The 13399-nt window shown below is 37.0% G+C and overlaps 1 protein-coding gene across 3 annotated transcripts in view; it reads right to left on the bottom strand.

The window, feature by feature from the left end:
- Positions 1–5057: 5057 nt before the first annotated feature.
- Positions 5058–13399, bottom strand: part of GRIN2A (glutamate ionotropic receptor NMDA type subunit 2A) — a 195232-nt gene continuing 186890 nt past the window's right edge. Inside the window, exons 14-15 of one of the 3 annotated variants that reach the window (XM_087732433.1) lie at positions 10990–12650; positions 5058–7486 (exon numbers count right to left, since the gene is read on the bottom strand). In XM_087732433.1, coding sequence (XP_087588559.1) covers positions 7471–7486; positions 10990–12650 — 1677 coding nt within the window. In that variant the 3' untranslated portion in view covers positions 5058–7470. Of the gene's footprint in view, positions 12651–13399 lie in introns of all 3 variants that reach the window. The other 2 variants (XM_087732434.1, XM_087732432.1) reach the window with 2 other exon arrangements.

Genomic DNA, 13399 nt, shown 5'->3' with positions numbered 1-13399 from the left:
AATTGTCTCTGTCCTTTTCATGAATTAAATTAAACTGGGAACATCAAGCATATACTGTCAGCTTTAGCTTCAGGCGTCTTCACCTTTAGATAATTTCTAACAGCAAAGGATGGCTCAAAACATGTGGCTGTTAACACCTTTCAAATCAAATCAACTACTAACAAAAAACCAAAGGTAAGCCTTATTCATAGATGATGCTTCATCTTGTACCATTTAACAAGGAAGACAGACAAGAATGATACCATTGTTCATTTTCATATCAATTGGCAGAAATTATCTTTATTAGAAAAATGAATTTTTCATATATTTACAATTTTTACATCATGTTTTACTTGGCACATGTGTTTTCCCCAAATAGTTATATACATTTCGGTACACACAGACATTCGAGTCCCCCATTCCCTTAATGTTTTTCTACATATTTAACAAAAATGAAGAACACAATACAATTTGTAAGACAACCATAATAATTATATATTTCTCTATCGTAAAAAGTTTGAAGCAAACATTTTTTTTTTTAGATATGTTTCAAAATATTTATACAGTATTAGCACTCAGTCATGCACTGGGTTAAAATATGGTCGGGGTGAACTGCTGTGAGACGGTATGCGTAACGCGGGAGAGAAGTGCGTGACTCCCAGCTCCCTCAAGCTGCCATGTGTGCTGTTGGGGAGATGCAACTGCCACCGGGATCCCAAGGGCAGGGACAGATGGGTGCAGGGGCAGCCGGGTGTATGCAGAGCTCTGTAACACGACATTTAAAACTGTGTGTGTACAGACACTTATGTGTTAAAATTCATTTCAGTTTGCTAAACCTATCTAATAAAACAGGCAATAATTGGAATGTCAAAACTAGGTTTTAATTATTCTCCTTTTCCCCAAACCCTTTCTTTTGAAGAATCCATTAGACTACGAATTTTATAATGAAATTCTGGATTCTCTTAAAAATTAATTATTTTATGCTTGATTCCATTTCACCAATATTCTTTCATTTCTGCTCTAACATCCTGATTTATTTCCCCAGCTGTTAAGAGGTCTCCAAACCTCTACTATTCTTTGCTAGCAATTGGAAATTTATGACTTACCCTTTGATTTGAAATATTACACCCTTGAAGTGTTACAGTAAATTGCACTAGTAAATAACAGAAGTGATAGGCTTTTTAATTTACTGTGTATGGAATCAAATGGTTCCAAGATTTCTGGTAAGATGTTATTTATGGAATGCAAATTTCTTCTACTGCAATGTAGATTAGTTCTCCGTGGAACCAGTACGAATTAATACACTTGGAGTTTTTTCCCCCATCAGAACAAGAAGACTCTTCCAACTGTACTAATAACTAATTCTCTTTCTGAGCAAAATCCTAAGTTAATATTGTGAATTCTTATTTTCTCAAGATACAAATGAAACTAAACAGGTCTTAGGATGACAACTGAAGATCCAAAACTAATTTTCAGTTACATCTCATTTTTCAGAGTTCAACTGCAAATAACTTCTAATCAAACTCAAAATAGCAATACATTACTTGAAACTGTTAATAAATGGTTGTAGAACCTTTCTCACAATACTGAATTTTTGTCTTACCCTTCATTCTCCCCCCAAATTTTATACATATACATATATATAAAGCTTATATATAGCTTTTATATATACATGTATGTATACGAAGACTAATCAGGACAATACATTAAATTTACATTATTCAAGTAAACAGGTAAAAATGTTTTTAAAAGTGTAATTTGAGATTTTAAAATATTTCTGGTGGTTTTTGTTTAGCAGCACAGAAATATTAGTGTTTCATCTAAGCCAGCAAAAATCGTTAAACAGGACGAAAGGAAGCATGAAATGCCCTTCAGGTTTATTGTAAATTTGAATCCGATGAATTAAAATTAACATTATTAACTCACAGGTGAAGTGCTTCTGAGAGAACCTGAAACGTATGGATGCAAATTTTGCATAAAAATAGCATACTTAGTTAAGAATCAGGTAGGAGTTTGCCTAACACATTAATGACTTCTGTTTGTACCTTCTGGTTTCAACAGGGAAGACACAAGATATACTGTGCATGTGCATGTGGGTGTGAGGTGTGAAGACAGAGAGATCAAGCTGTTCTTCATCAGTGCAAAATGGACGTTCTGAAATGAATAACACTATTTCAAAATATTATAGCTGATATAAAATATAAACTGTAAACAGTTCTTATGAAAATTGCACTAGTTCCCTTCCTAGCTGCTCACAATTTCACATGATGCAACTTCCATACCTTTGCAACATGAGGTTTGGTTTTGGTTTTTTTCATTCTCAGCATGAACTGCATTAAGGATCTGCTCTCCCGTCACTCACACACACATCCCTATGTAAGTCAAAAGGTGTTTTGCCTAAGTTTGGAACCCAGACCTAGGCCAGGTAAAAATGAGCTAACGACAAATTTTCTTCTTGCAGACAAAGGACTTGGAACCAAGTTCTTCTCCAAGACACACTTGCAATGAACTGTAGACAAAATTTGACCCTAGCGAATTTTCTGTTTCTGAGTTAAGGTGGAAAAATTAAAAACTATTCAACTCTCCCTTTGAAAAAAAGCTCAGGAATTACTTCAAACAAAATGATTCCAAGGTATTTTTTGTCATAAGGTTTTGTTAGAGCACTGTAAATTTAGAAAAGAAGCCAAATACCACAATCATCTCTTGGTCAAAATCTTCACATCGTCAATAATAGCAAGCTCAAAAGCCTGTGCGTTGAGAAAAGTGATCCTGACTTAAGCACCAGTGCTAAATACCGCCTCTGTGTGCAAAACTGATTTTGAAAACGTCTGCATGGAAGAACACATGGGCGGCCACTGGTACACACACCAGCTGATCCTTCCCGGGAATTTCTGTTCTTTAGGTATCCTTCCTCAGCTCCCTTAAGTAACAGGTTTAATGACCAGGTGTGGATCACGTAAGCTGACACAGGATTTTAAAGTCAGTCACCAGGCCCATAGACCCTCTCTGGCCATGAATTTTCAAAACAGAGAAGACATCCTTTTCCTATGGCTTTGTTATTTACAGTGAGCATCATTTCCAGCTCTTTCGGACAGGAACTCTCCTCTGACGTGTTTTCACGTGTCCTAGCACAATGCAATCCTGAACCCAGCAAGTCCTTTAGCCTCTTCTGTAATAGGTATCAAACACTACAGTAAATGCTGCTAGAGGATTTGTGGATTTAGGAGGTTTGGAAAAGAGAGCAGAGAATCACTTTAAATAAAGCACTGCTGAAATGTGTCCCACGGCTTTGGGAGATTACTCACACATGACTAGGTTGGAAAGTGTATGCACTCACACGTGTGTATACTGTATATATATTTAGGTTAACAAGTTTAAACTATTAATAAACAGCTTCTTATGGTATTTGGTAATTAAAATATCAGGCTTGTATCATTCAAAATAGTGCAACCTACATAGCAATATACAGGAAAATTACACACATTGTTCCTATTACCATTAATATGCTTGTGCATATCAAGATGACAGGATACCCTTTTCCATAGGATTAACCTTTTGCATATTTAATTGTATTCTTTGGCCCATTTTCCTGTGAAACCTCATATGACAACATAAAGACTTTGGCTTTAAAAAAAAAGAAACCTCCCGGTTTTTCAGTGACTTTCAGAAACTTAAGTAGAATTCAAATCACTTTAGTTAAAAATTATGATTTCCTCCAGAGACCAGGCACCCCGCAGCCTGTCACAGACCACCCGCTAGTGTGGATAACTGTGAACCTCCAATTTAATTTTTTTTTCACTTTTGAAGATCATTTACACTTCAAATGTTGCACAACACATCCTCCAAAATTTTTCTTGACTCCTCTGATCTTGTCCCCACAGTGAACAAGAAAGGGATCCTTCCCCAGTAGCCCGGGAAGGCACAGCAAGCTCGAGAGGGCCTTCGACTGCATCACTATGAGTCCAAATGAGGGTTTGCGATGTGAAACAGAAGCCAAAATATATTTCCAAAAGGTTTTTGCCATTAAACACCATTATTAAACGGGCTCGATAAAAAATTGTCAGACTAAAGAATCCTGTAGCAATGATGTAACACAAATCTCTTCAAAATGGCTATTCTTATGTACTGCAATGCACAGAACGAATTAAAAAGAACATATTCTCATAATGCATTTGCTGAGAAAAACATATCATTTCTTCTAATAGTACTAGAAGTGCAAAACAAGACATTCTCCCTTAAAATTTCATGTCACTGTAAATATTACCATTTGCCCACGTTAAAGCTTAGTACCATTTATGAGAAGTGAGGAAACCTTCATCAATTCCCAAGCAAAGTATCGTCTCACTTGGAACTTTACAGTGCACTGAATAAGTATCACAATATTTACTGGTATTTCTTTTCACAGTTTTATAACGTGCACATAGGAATATAATTTTTGAAATATATTAGTGAAAACAAATACTAATACAAAAGGGAAAGGACAAAACATCTAGGAATATAACTGCTTATCACCACTACTTTTTAAGAGTTGGAGAGTCAAAACCATCTCTCTTTTAAATATGTAATACTATATTTAGTGTGGTTATCTACTAATAAAGGTATTGCATGACAACGTTACAGCATGGTTATATTCTCTACTAATTTAGCATTGTTTTCAATACAGGTAAAGAATTCAGCAAAAGGAGTAAAAAGTGTCATTTAAGTGCAAAACAACAAAAACCTGGTAAATAGTGAGGTAACTTAATTTTACTTATACAATTTCTGGTTCTTAAATTATAGATATGACAAAATCATCACAAAATCAGCAGTGGATTCTTACAGCTGTTTAGACTGGCATTCATTTTAAAAACAATTTCAACCACAGCAAATATATTCTGCAGTATATAACAAAAAAGCTCATGAACCTGCGAGAAGAACTCAGTGCATTTTCACTGCATTGCAGGGCGATGCACCCTTGTAATCCTGACTTCCAAAGCTGCAGGACATTGGAAGAGCACATATTTAGAAATCATACTCTGTACAGAGCTCAAGAGAAGCAGGGCAAAAAAAAATTAAAAGCTTGACTGAGGTGAAATAAATGAGGAGCTTATTTACAGAGTGCAGTAACCCTTCCCAGCAGAGCAGAGAGAAGCCAGGCAGGATTTCTGCTCCCATTTAACAGGGCAACAGACACCAGAAAACATAAACAACCACCTCTCCATCCCACAAACATCGCTGCTACACTGTAATGAAGGTGAACATGGGATTAATTCCACAATGAAAGCTGAGCATCAACAAGAATTTTACACTATGTACAATATGTGCACATCAGACAGAAGAGTCTGCATGAGCAGAGCGATGTAGGAGACGGGACGGTCTTGAGGCTACTCCCATTGACCTTAACCACAGCTTCACAGGTGACTCCAGCCAGAGCTGGTTGAACCTTTCCTCTATCATACCATATACCTGCCTGTACTTGCATTTATGTCCACAGATAAATACACACCTGTGATTCAACTGTGCTCCCTCCTCGTGACAGTAAATACTCACATGTGGCTAATACATTTAATTAAGACAGTACAGGCGAGTTTGGGTAGGGCAATGGCTCATATCATAAAAGTCATACTTTAAAATGCCTTTATGCTCTTTCTAGAAGTTCCTTCAGCACTGTTATACTTTGAAGGCTGAGCTCTCAATAGGAAGGAAGTTTAGATTAAAAAAATAACATTGGTAAAACAAACAATTTAAATGTATCACCGGAAAACTGTTTTTACATTGCAAACCGGATTGCCCTATACAGGAAAAATAACTACTTTAAAAGGACTTCTGAGCTAAGATAGGACTAGAGCTGGGAAAGGGAGTTTAGCAAGGGAATGCAAGACACTCCATCTTGAAAGAAGCACATGATGTGATGATTAACACTTAACACAATCTGGCCAAGCCACAGGATGGTTACTGCTCTACATTACCTAAGAGAGGATTTTGCCCTGAAAGATCTGTTTTCACTAGGTTTTATATACCAAACATCTTAAATGCAATGTAAAACAACAAAAAGATTCACCTCTTGAATTCTTCCTAAATCCAAGCTGACTCTGAGACCCTTAGATTCGTACCTCAATTCCTGTTCTACGCTGATGAACTCAGCAAGGGAAGGAATAGTACCAAAATCTTCCCCATCACTAAGATGCATACGCTACACTGCAGAAATATGAAAATAGCACGTTATTGTACAAGGAACAGATTCTGACACTTTTATTTCATGCTGGATAGTCCCATGGTATAAAGAAAACAATGATACCGACTGGGCTGGGAGTACCGCAAAGCCCCCAAACGACAGGTGCTACCTCAGTAACTACTTGCACAAGCACAGGAACCTATATGCACCTGCAAGGTTTGACTCGGTATTGACTTGCAGATTTAACTAGCAGATTTTTGAGGCTGGAGATAAATATATCATTACTTTTCTAAGCCCACCTAACTGAGATGTCTAAGTTAGGAGCCAATATTTTCTAAAAGGTCAAGAGAGAGAGGTAAGATCTTTCAGGACACACCACACACATAACTGCTTCCAAGCCTTCAGTGCTCTGAATTACCATCCGGAGGGAGCTTTCTCTCTCTCTCCCTCTCCCCACTGGCAACAGAAAGAGCTCAGCCTTCCAGCACAGAAACCCAAAGCCACACACACAGCTCTAGATTTTGCTTCCTCTAAAACTACGTAAAAAGATTTCTTTTCACCAGGAAAAGAAAAAAAAAAAAACAAACCCACAACACTCCTGATTTCCCTTGTGGGCCATATTTCACCTCCTAAGTGTTCCTGAAAGATCACAGAGAAAGAGACATGTATTTGTGAGATGCTGCCAAAACACAGTGAGCTGGCGGTGATTTGGTTTCTGTTTGTCCACAGCACTCTTTCTCCTAACCAAGCTTCTTAGATAGCAGAATAATGAATTCGGAGCAAAAGCTGCAAAAACATTAAATGAAATTTTCCAGAAATACAAAAAAATCTTAATTCTCCTTAATTTTATCTTCTATATTAAAATATCTTATTTCCATGCGTTTAAGTTAGTGGGTGGCTACACTGCTCTAAGAACACAAGCAGAACACAAAATCCATTTGAAAGGAAAAAGGAAAATTTACTGTGGTGAAAAGGGAAAGACAAAAACATGAAGAAATTCTACAATGTCTTTAAAAGAGGAAAAAAGCAAGAGGCAGGTATGTCTATGTAGCTGTTTTTACCTCCATGTACCTACTCCATTCCTCAGCAATTCAATATCCTGCCTCCATAAAAGTTGTCGTCCAGGAGCAGTGTAACACTACAGGACATGCTACCAAGAATGGCCCATATCATTTACAGCCTGATTCAGTTCCAGCTGGAGTCACGGGAAATCTTGGTGATAGGAATGACCAACAAACTGCTAGAGCTGTAATCAGGAAAATGTAACAAGTCACCAGCACCATCCAGAAAGGTACAGAAAGGATGGCCACTTATGCAGGAAGATTCTTTTCTCCTCTTCAAGAATAGCAGCAGCTAGAGTGAGAGAGAGGGAAATACAGAAAGTCTTGATCTCGGTTGAATTGAAAGTCAGTGCAAATATATCAACAAAGCTCAGGCAATACTCAGAATTCCACGCACTCTACGGCTGAGCCTCACAAGCTGTGGCTTGTGGCTCTACGGTTGAAGATTTTTCTTCAACTTCTCAGCTGCTTCTTCTTTACACGTATACATCCGCAACCACACCAGCTACTCGCCTACAACCCTACACTTTAGTCTCTTCTTCCCCCTTTATTCACTCGTATTATAGGCCAAGATCAAAGCAACAAATGCATGCAGATTCTTATTCCCTCTACTTTCAGTATCTGTGCTTTGTTTTTCTTTTTTTCTCCTTTAAGGCAGCATCTTTTATTTCCATGTGAAGAACTGCTGTGCAACATTATCAAGTCTTCCCTCTGTCTCTTTAACTTGTTTTGGTTTAGGGGAGGTGGTTGTATTGCATATTTACAGCTAATAATAGTAATAAATCTCTACAGTCACCAGAAATCTGCTCAAATCCGAAAAAGCAAACAGTGCAATATATTTCTTTATAGCTAATTTGCTTGTACACTTCACAGAAGGATAAATCCACCTGGGTTTAGGATGTTTACATTTGGATCTCCACAGTTTACTCAGAAAATGTTGTAAATGGGAATTTTTCTTTCCCACTTCACATACAGTACTTGTCTATATACTGAATTACGTGTGTCTAGTTAGATAGAGATGATAATACAAAAGACTTGGAGCAATCAGCAAATATTTTGAGAGCTTTAAGATGATGTGAAAGGCAAGAGCCACCACTGAATTTTATGATTCACTTGGTAAAATGAAACACACCAGGTTGTTCAAAATACTTAGGATTTTACTTAATATATTATGATTTGGATTGGAAATTAAAATTTGCCTAAAATATTTTTATTAAACTCATTACAACAATATTTATGCCTTTAGTGCATTTGCCTTCCTGTAGACCTAAGACAAATAGTATACCTGTGTCTTTGGGAAAAGGTTTTGGTTCATGAAAAGTAGTGTTGGGCCCATAAACACCCAAGCCCTGCTTAGCTCATACAACTATTCCTAAGAAATGTGAATCTCTCTAAGAGCAGGTAAGGATCTTCTGTTTATAAAAACTACATCCAGTGAGGAACCAGAAAGCATACCATGTGAATCAGGGCCGCTAATTGTGACCAAATGGTGAATAAAGAATAGTCAAAACATATTTACTCTGGACAGTGTACAGATACCCATAGATATGCTTTCTGAACATACTTATAATAAAGTGTACTGAGATTTTTGGAAGCTAGAAAGGGACTTGGAAGTCCAAATCTCTTTACATTTCATTTCATTCCTTCAAAAATATTATCCTTCACCATCATGGTGAACATACAAATACATTTGTAAATACCAAGAACTCATTCTGGACTGTTTGGTCGTTAAAGTCAGCTTAAATCTGTTCAATAAAAAAACTGTAAACAGAATTCAAGAAGTTATATTTTGTCCGTCCCTATATATCATTTATATTGTCTCCCATTTGCAACTCTGCTCTGCAGTATGCTATTCCAAATTAAGCAACTTGCATACTGTACCTCTGGCATGCAGATCCTACAATTACAGCTGACAGGCATGACTCTATTGAAAAGAGTTTCAGTTTAGAGAAAAGTTAGGGTAATATTCACATTTTCCAATTCACAGTGGTAATGGTTAGCCTGCTCACTGTTCTCCAGTGAAATGTAAGGAATAACGCTTGCATAAGGTAAACTTCCTCTACACAAAAAACCTAAAGCAGTTCTCAGAGTAGCAGGAGAATGGGAGAGCACCACCTGTTGAATGCTTTCAGTATTTAAATATATTAGCATTTATGTTTACTTCTTTAGTTTAAATTAAATTTACAGCTGTGCACTCTACTCATGAAAGACTTCCTTTCCTCTCTTCCCTTCCACACTCCCTTATGGTTAAAAGCTAGTGGTGGGTTTTTTCCAGTGGGGGTGAGGAAGGGTGTGTAGCAGACATTTTATTTGTGAAATAATCTGATTGATCTTTACTAGAAGTAAAAGTCATACAGCAATGCATCCCTGTTACGTGAATATCTTTGTATACCAGTAAGCGATAATAAAGATACTTTTCCTTAGTTATGTGTGCATATATTCAATTTATGACTTGATCGGAGAGGTTAGAAAAAATGGTCTGATGTTCAACAAATATGCACAATATTCTGGAAGGAAGAAGACTCCCAAAAGGTGTTAATCCTTCACTGTGTACGCAAATAAATGGTATTGCGCTCCTCACCACTTACACTGAACATATGGCTGTCGGTGTTTGATACTATATTAACAGCTTTAATACTATTAACATACAATTAATTAGATGTCACTAATACACTATGAACAAAGAACTACAGTGGGCTGGGATTTGGTTTGGGAAGCGAAGGAATAAAATAAATACTATACAGCCCTGAGTAATCACCAGTAAGGGGCAAATGCAAACTTAGGTACACATTAGGCCTCAAGGTTACTAATAAAGTCCACAGCTCCATAGTAAGTGCCATATAGTGATATCTAAAAATATATACTCTGGATTAGGCAGCTGTGAAATTTCTGACAAGATGACTGCAGACTTTTCAATGACCTTAGTTTGTAATGGTAAGTGCATGTGAAATATAAGAAAAGCATTTGTACATTAACATTAACCAATATCCATGGGGCTTCCTCTTGGTACACAGCAGTTCACATGTTTGGGCCTACAGCCTTCCCATTTATTTTCTGTCCGTCTAGAATGAGCATGCTAATTTTGTGCTAACACACTGTTAAGGTCCTAGGGTTCGGGGGCTTTTTTATAATTTGGCTTTGAAAATGATTATGAAGTTAAAATATTTTTTTGAAAGTCTAGCTTTCTGTTCTCTTTTAGAGTCTGACTTTTGAAACTGTGCAAATGCATTCCTAATTCTTTTTGTCTGTGTCACACTACATGCATACCATATTGCTTATCCAGTACTGGAAAATCGTTAAACATTTCTAAGGACGAAAGTACACTGAATGATACTTAGCAACATAAATTAGAATAACCAAAATAGTAAAATAATTAGATACAAAACAGCATAGTTGCCAACATATATTGGGGCTATTTCAGTATAGCTTGCCATTTATATATAAAAAGCATACATAAATGGCTATTTTTTTATCCTTTTCAACAAGACATATTTTAAAAGGATAGTTAAGAGCATACTAGTTTACCTATTCATGTCCAAAAGTACACTGGGAAAGGGAGAGGTTTACATATCATTTACCATAGCAGGATACTGTTAAAGGATAAATTCTCCCTCTAAGATGGTGGCAACTATTTTTTCCCTATAGATAAAGTGTTCGTGGAAAATTTAAACATCTGATTCAATGCTAGGCATTTTCTTATACACACGTCTATTGCTACAGGAATTTAAAACCCTTGGAGTTGAGTACAAGCTATTCCTATTTGCAACGTAAGGCAAAACATGCTCTGAAATGTACATGTTATTATGGATCCGACCACCCCTGGAACAGTATGATGCTGTAGACTTTATGGATGACCTTAAATAATTATCATTTCTTCCTCTTGTTGGTAATGAATGTTTATAAAGATCAGCTGGACTTCGCCTAAGAGATAAGTGCTGGTCATCACGATACGAGTGCAGAAAGGGATTATCATCTGAGTGAACAGGATACAGGGACTTGCTCCGCTTACTGTCCTCTAGAGCATGAGTTAAAAGTGAGGCCTTGTTGCTCAACAGTTTGCTTGAGGGAACGCTAAACATGCTTGCATATGGACTACTTTGTAGAAATTTCTCTCTTTCTTTCAAGCTTATACTACGAGAAGGTCTTCCAATATCAATTTCCCTGGACTTATCAGCGATATTATCAAAAGAATGTTGCCTGCTAATCCTCAACTTATTTTTTTTATGATATTGCAGAGCATTATTTTGTGACCAACTATGCTCATATATTTCTTCAGGAAGTGATAAGTTCGTTGTATCCTGCAGCATCTGATCTTCTTCAATATCATAGAGGTTCCCCATCCGCAAGCATGCGTCGCATTTATAGGGAGATCTGCTTGAATAGTGTCCTGCATAAGTGGGCAAATTGGAAAGACAGCTCCTGCAGTGGGTGGAATTCTGTCTGTATCTATCGTTCATGTCAACTAGGGAAGCATTTTTATCTTTTAAAGTGTAGTGCTTTGCATAAAGTTTATACTGGTCATTATTTGGAAGACTGTCTTCGTTATGCAAGGGAGTCCTGTTAGCGTGTTCTGCTTTCCTGTAGTTGTCATTGTGATCTTGATAAACATCAGGAAACTCTATAGTTTCTGGAAGGACAATGTTTTCGACGTACTGAGGTGTGTCCAAGCGGAATCCTGGCTCCTTGTCAGCATCAATCGTGTAGATTTTATCCCGTGGAGAGCTCTGTTTGGTTTTCAGATATGTCAGTTCCACTTCACTACAGTCTTTTGGGTATTTTGATGCTACTGTCCTTTTTTTAAAATTGTCCTTGGTTTTGTGATGTTTGTTGTTGTTTTCAGGTTCCATATGGCAAGTAGCTCGGCTCGATGTCTCTGATACATCTGAATGGACAATCTCTTCAGGAAGGTATCTTTGGCTTTTCACTGAAAGCTGCCTGTTTTCATCTGACCCATTTTCTCTCTGGGAACCTTGGCTCTGACGTACGGAGTCTTGACGTAAAGATTCAACAGATTTTCTCCAAAGCTGCCTGGGTCTGGAGTTCACTTTTGTTTCTGCTGTTACTGCAACCTCTACTGTATTTGGATTGGACTCATTCAGCGTGAGAGGATGCTGACCTTGGAAAACATAGTTGTTAAGATTGTCCTTGTGTCGATTGCCAGGAAGCGTCTGCAATTCACTCATGTTGTCACCAAAAAAGTTGTCCTTTGTCTGAAAGGATCTGTTATCAGAAAATACCAAGTTTCCCTTATCCATGACCATATCCATAATCAAGGAACCCCTCTGAATAAAATCAGCTGTTCTTTTGGGGGAGTTAATTCTTGAAGGATTGATATTGGTCATATTTTTTGCTGTTCGCAGTAGTTTTAACATGTTGGTTTGGGAATTGGTCAAAGTAAAGTCAGGAGACTTCTTTTTTTCTTCAATGTGTACTCCATGAATGCAGCTGTAAATACCCTGTAATATGAGTAATATAAAACAAATTAAATCACTAGGTGTAAATTTTAAATGCTTCCATTGTATTTTTTATTAACAATAAAGAACAATTAAACATGACTGGAAAGATTAAAAGTGCATATCTAGTCCTTTAGCATTTCCTTACATTGATATGGGAGAATAATTTCTGCCATATCTGTCGGCCCTGTAAAGGAGAAAAATTGCCAGTATTTTACAAACCAATGGTCTGTGTTAGCCTCCAATGCTTACTCTAGAAAACAAGATTAGGAGGTACCCCAAAAGGTTCCCTAGTCTCATCACAAAATGTAACTAACCTTCACTAAAGGAAACGCTTTTATTTTAAACCAGTGATTAAATGATCCCTCTAAACAAGCCTGTAGTCAGGCTCTTTTCTTGGAGGTTAAGGTACTCTTCACTTTCATGGAAATAAAAAGGTTTCTACTCATGGTATTTTAGCTTTTCTGTATCCTATCCTAGTACACATGAAAAAAATCCCGTCTCTTTCTAAAGCCTGAATTTGAGTTCATTTTAAGCAAAAGGATGAAGTCCATCTTTTAACTCCAACCTCTTGTGTCACTCCTGTGAGCTCAATTGACATTCCAACCCTGTGAACTTGTAATTCTCAGAAATTTGCCTTTGAAATAGGTACGTTTTTTCCCCCCACATCAGTTAGGAGAATTTCACATGTAAAAGACCAAAAGTATAAAGTTCAAATGTAAAATGTGGACATTAAAGTGTATATGCTTTTC

The sequence above is a fragment of the Nipponia nippon genome, unplaced genomic scaffold (assembly GCF_047370975.1).
Source record: "Nipponia nippon isolate SJK-2023a ecotype South Korea unplaced genomic scaffold, ASM4737097v1 scaffold_5, whole genome shotgun sequence".
Lineage (NCBI taxonomy): Eukaryota > Metazoa > Chordata > Aves > Pelecaniformes > Threskiornithidae > Nipponia > Nipponia nippon.
Note: the sequence above shows the minus strand (reverse complement) of the source record. Positions and strands in the feature narration are given on the sequence as shown.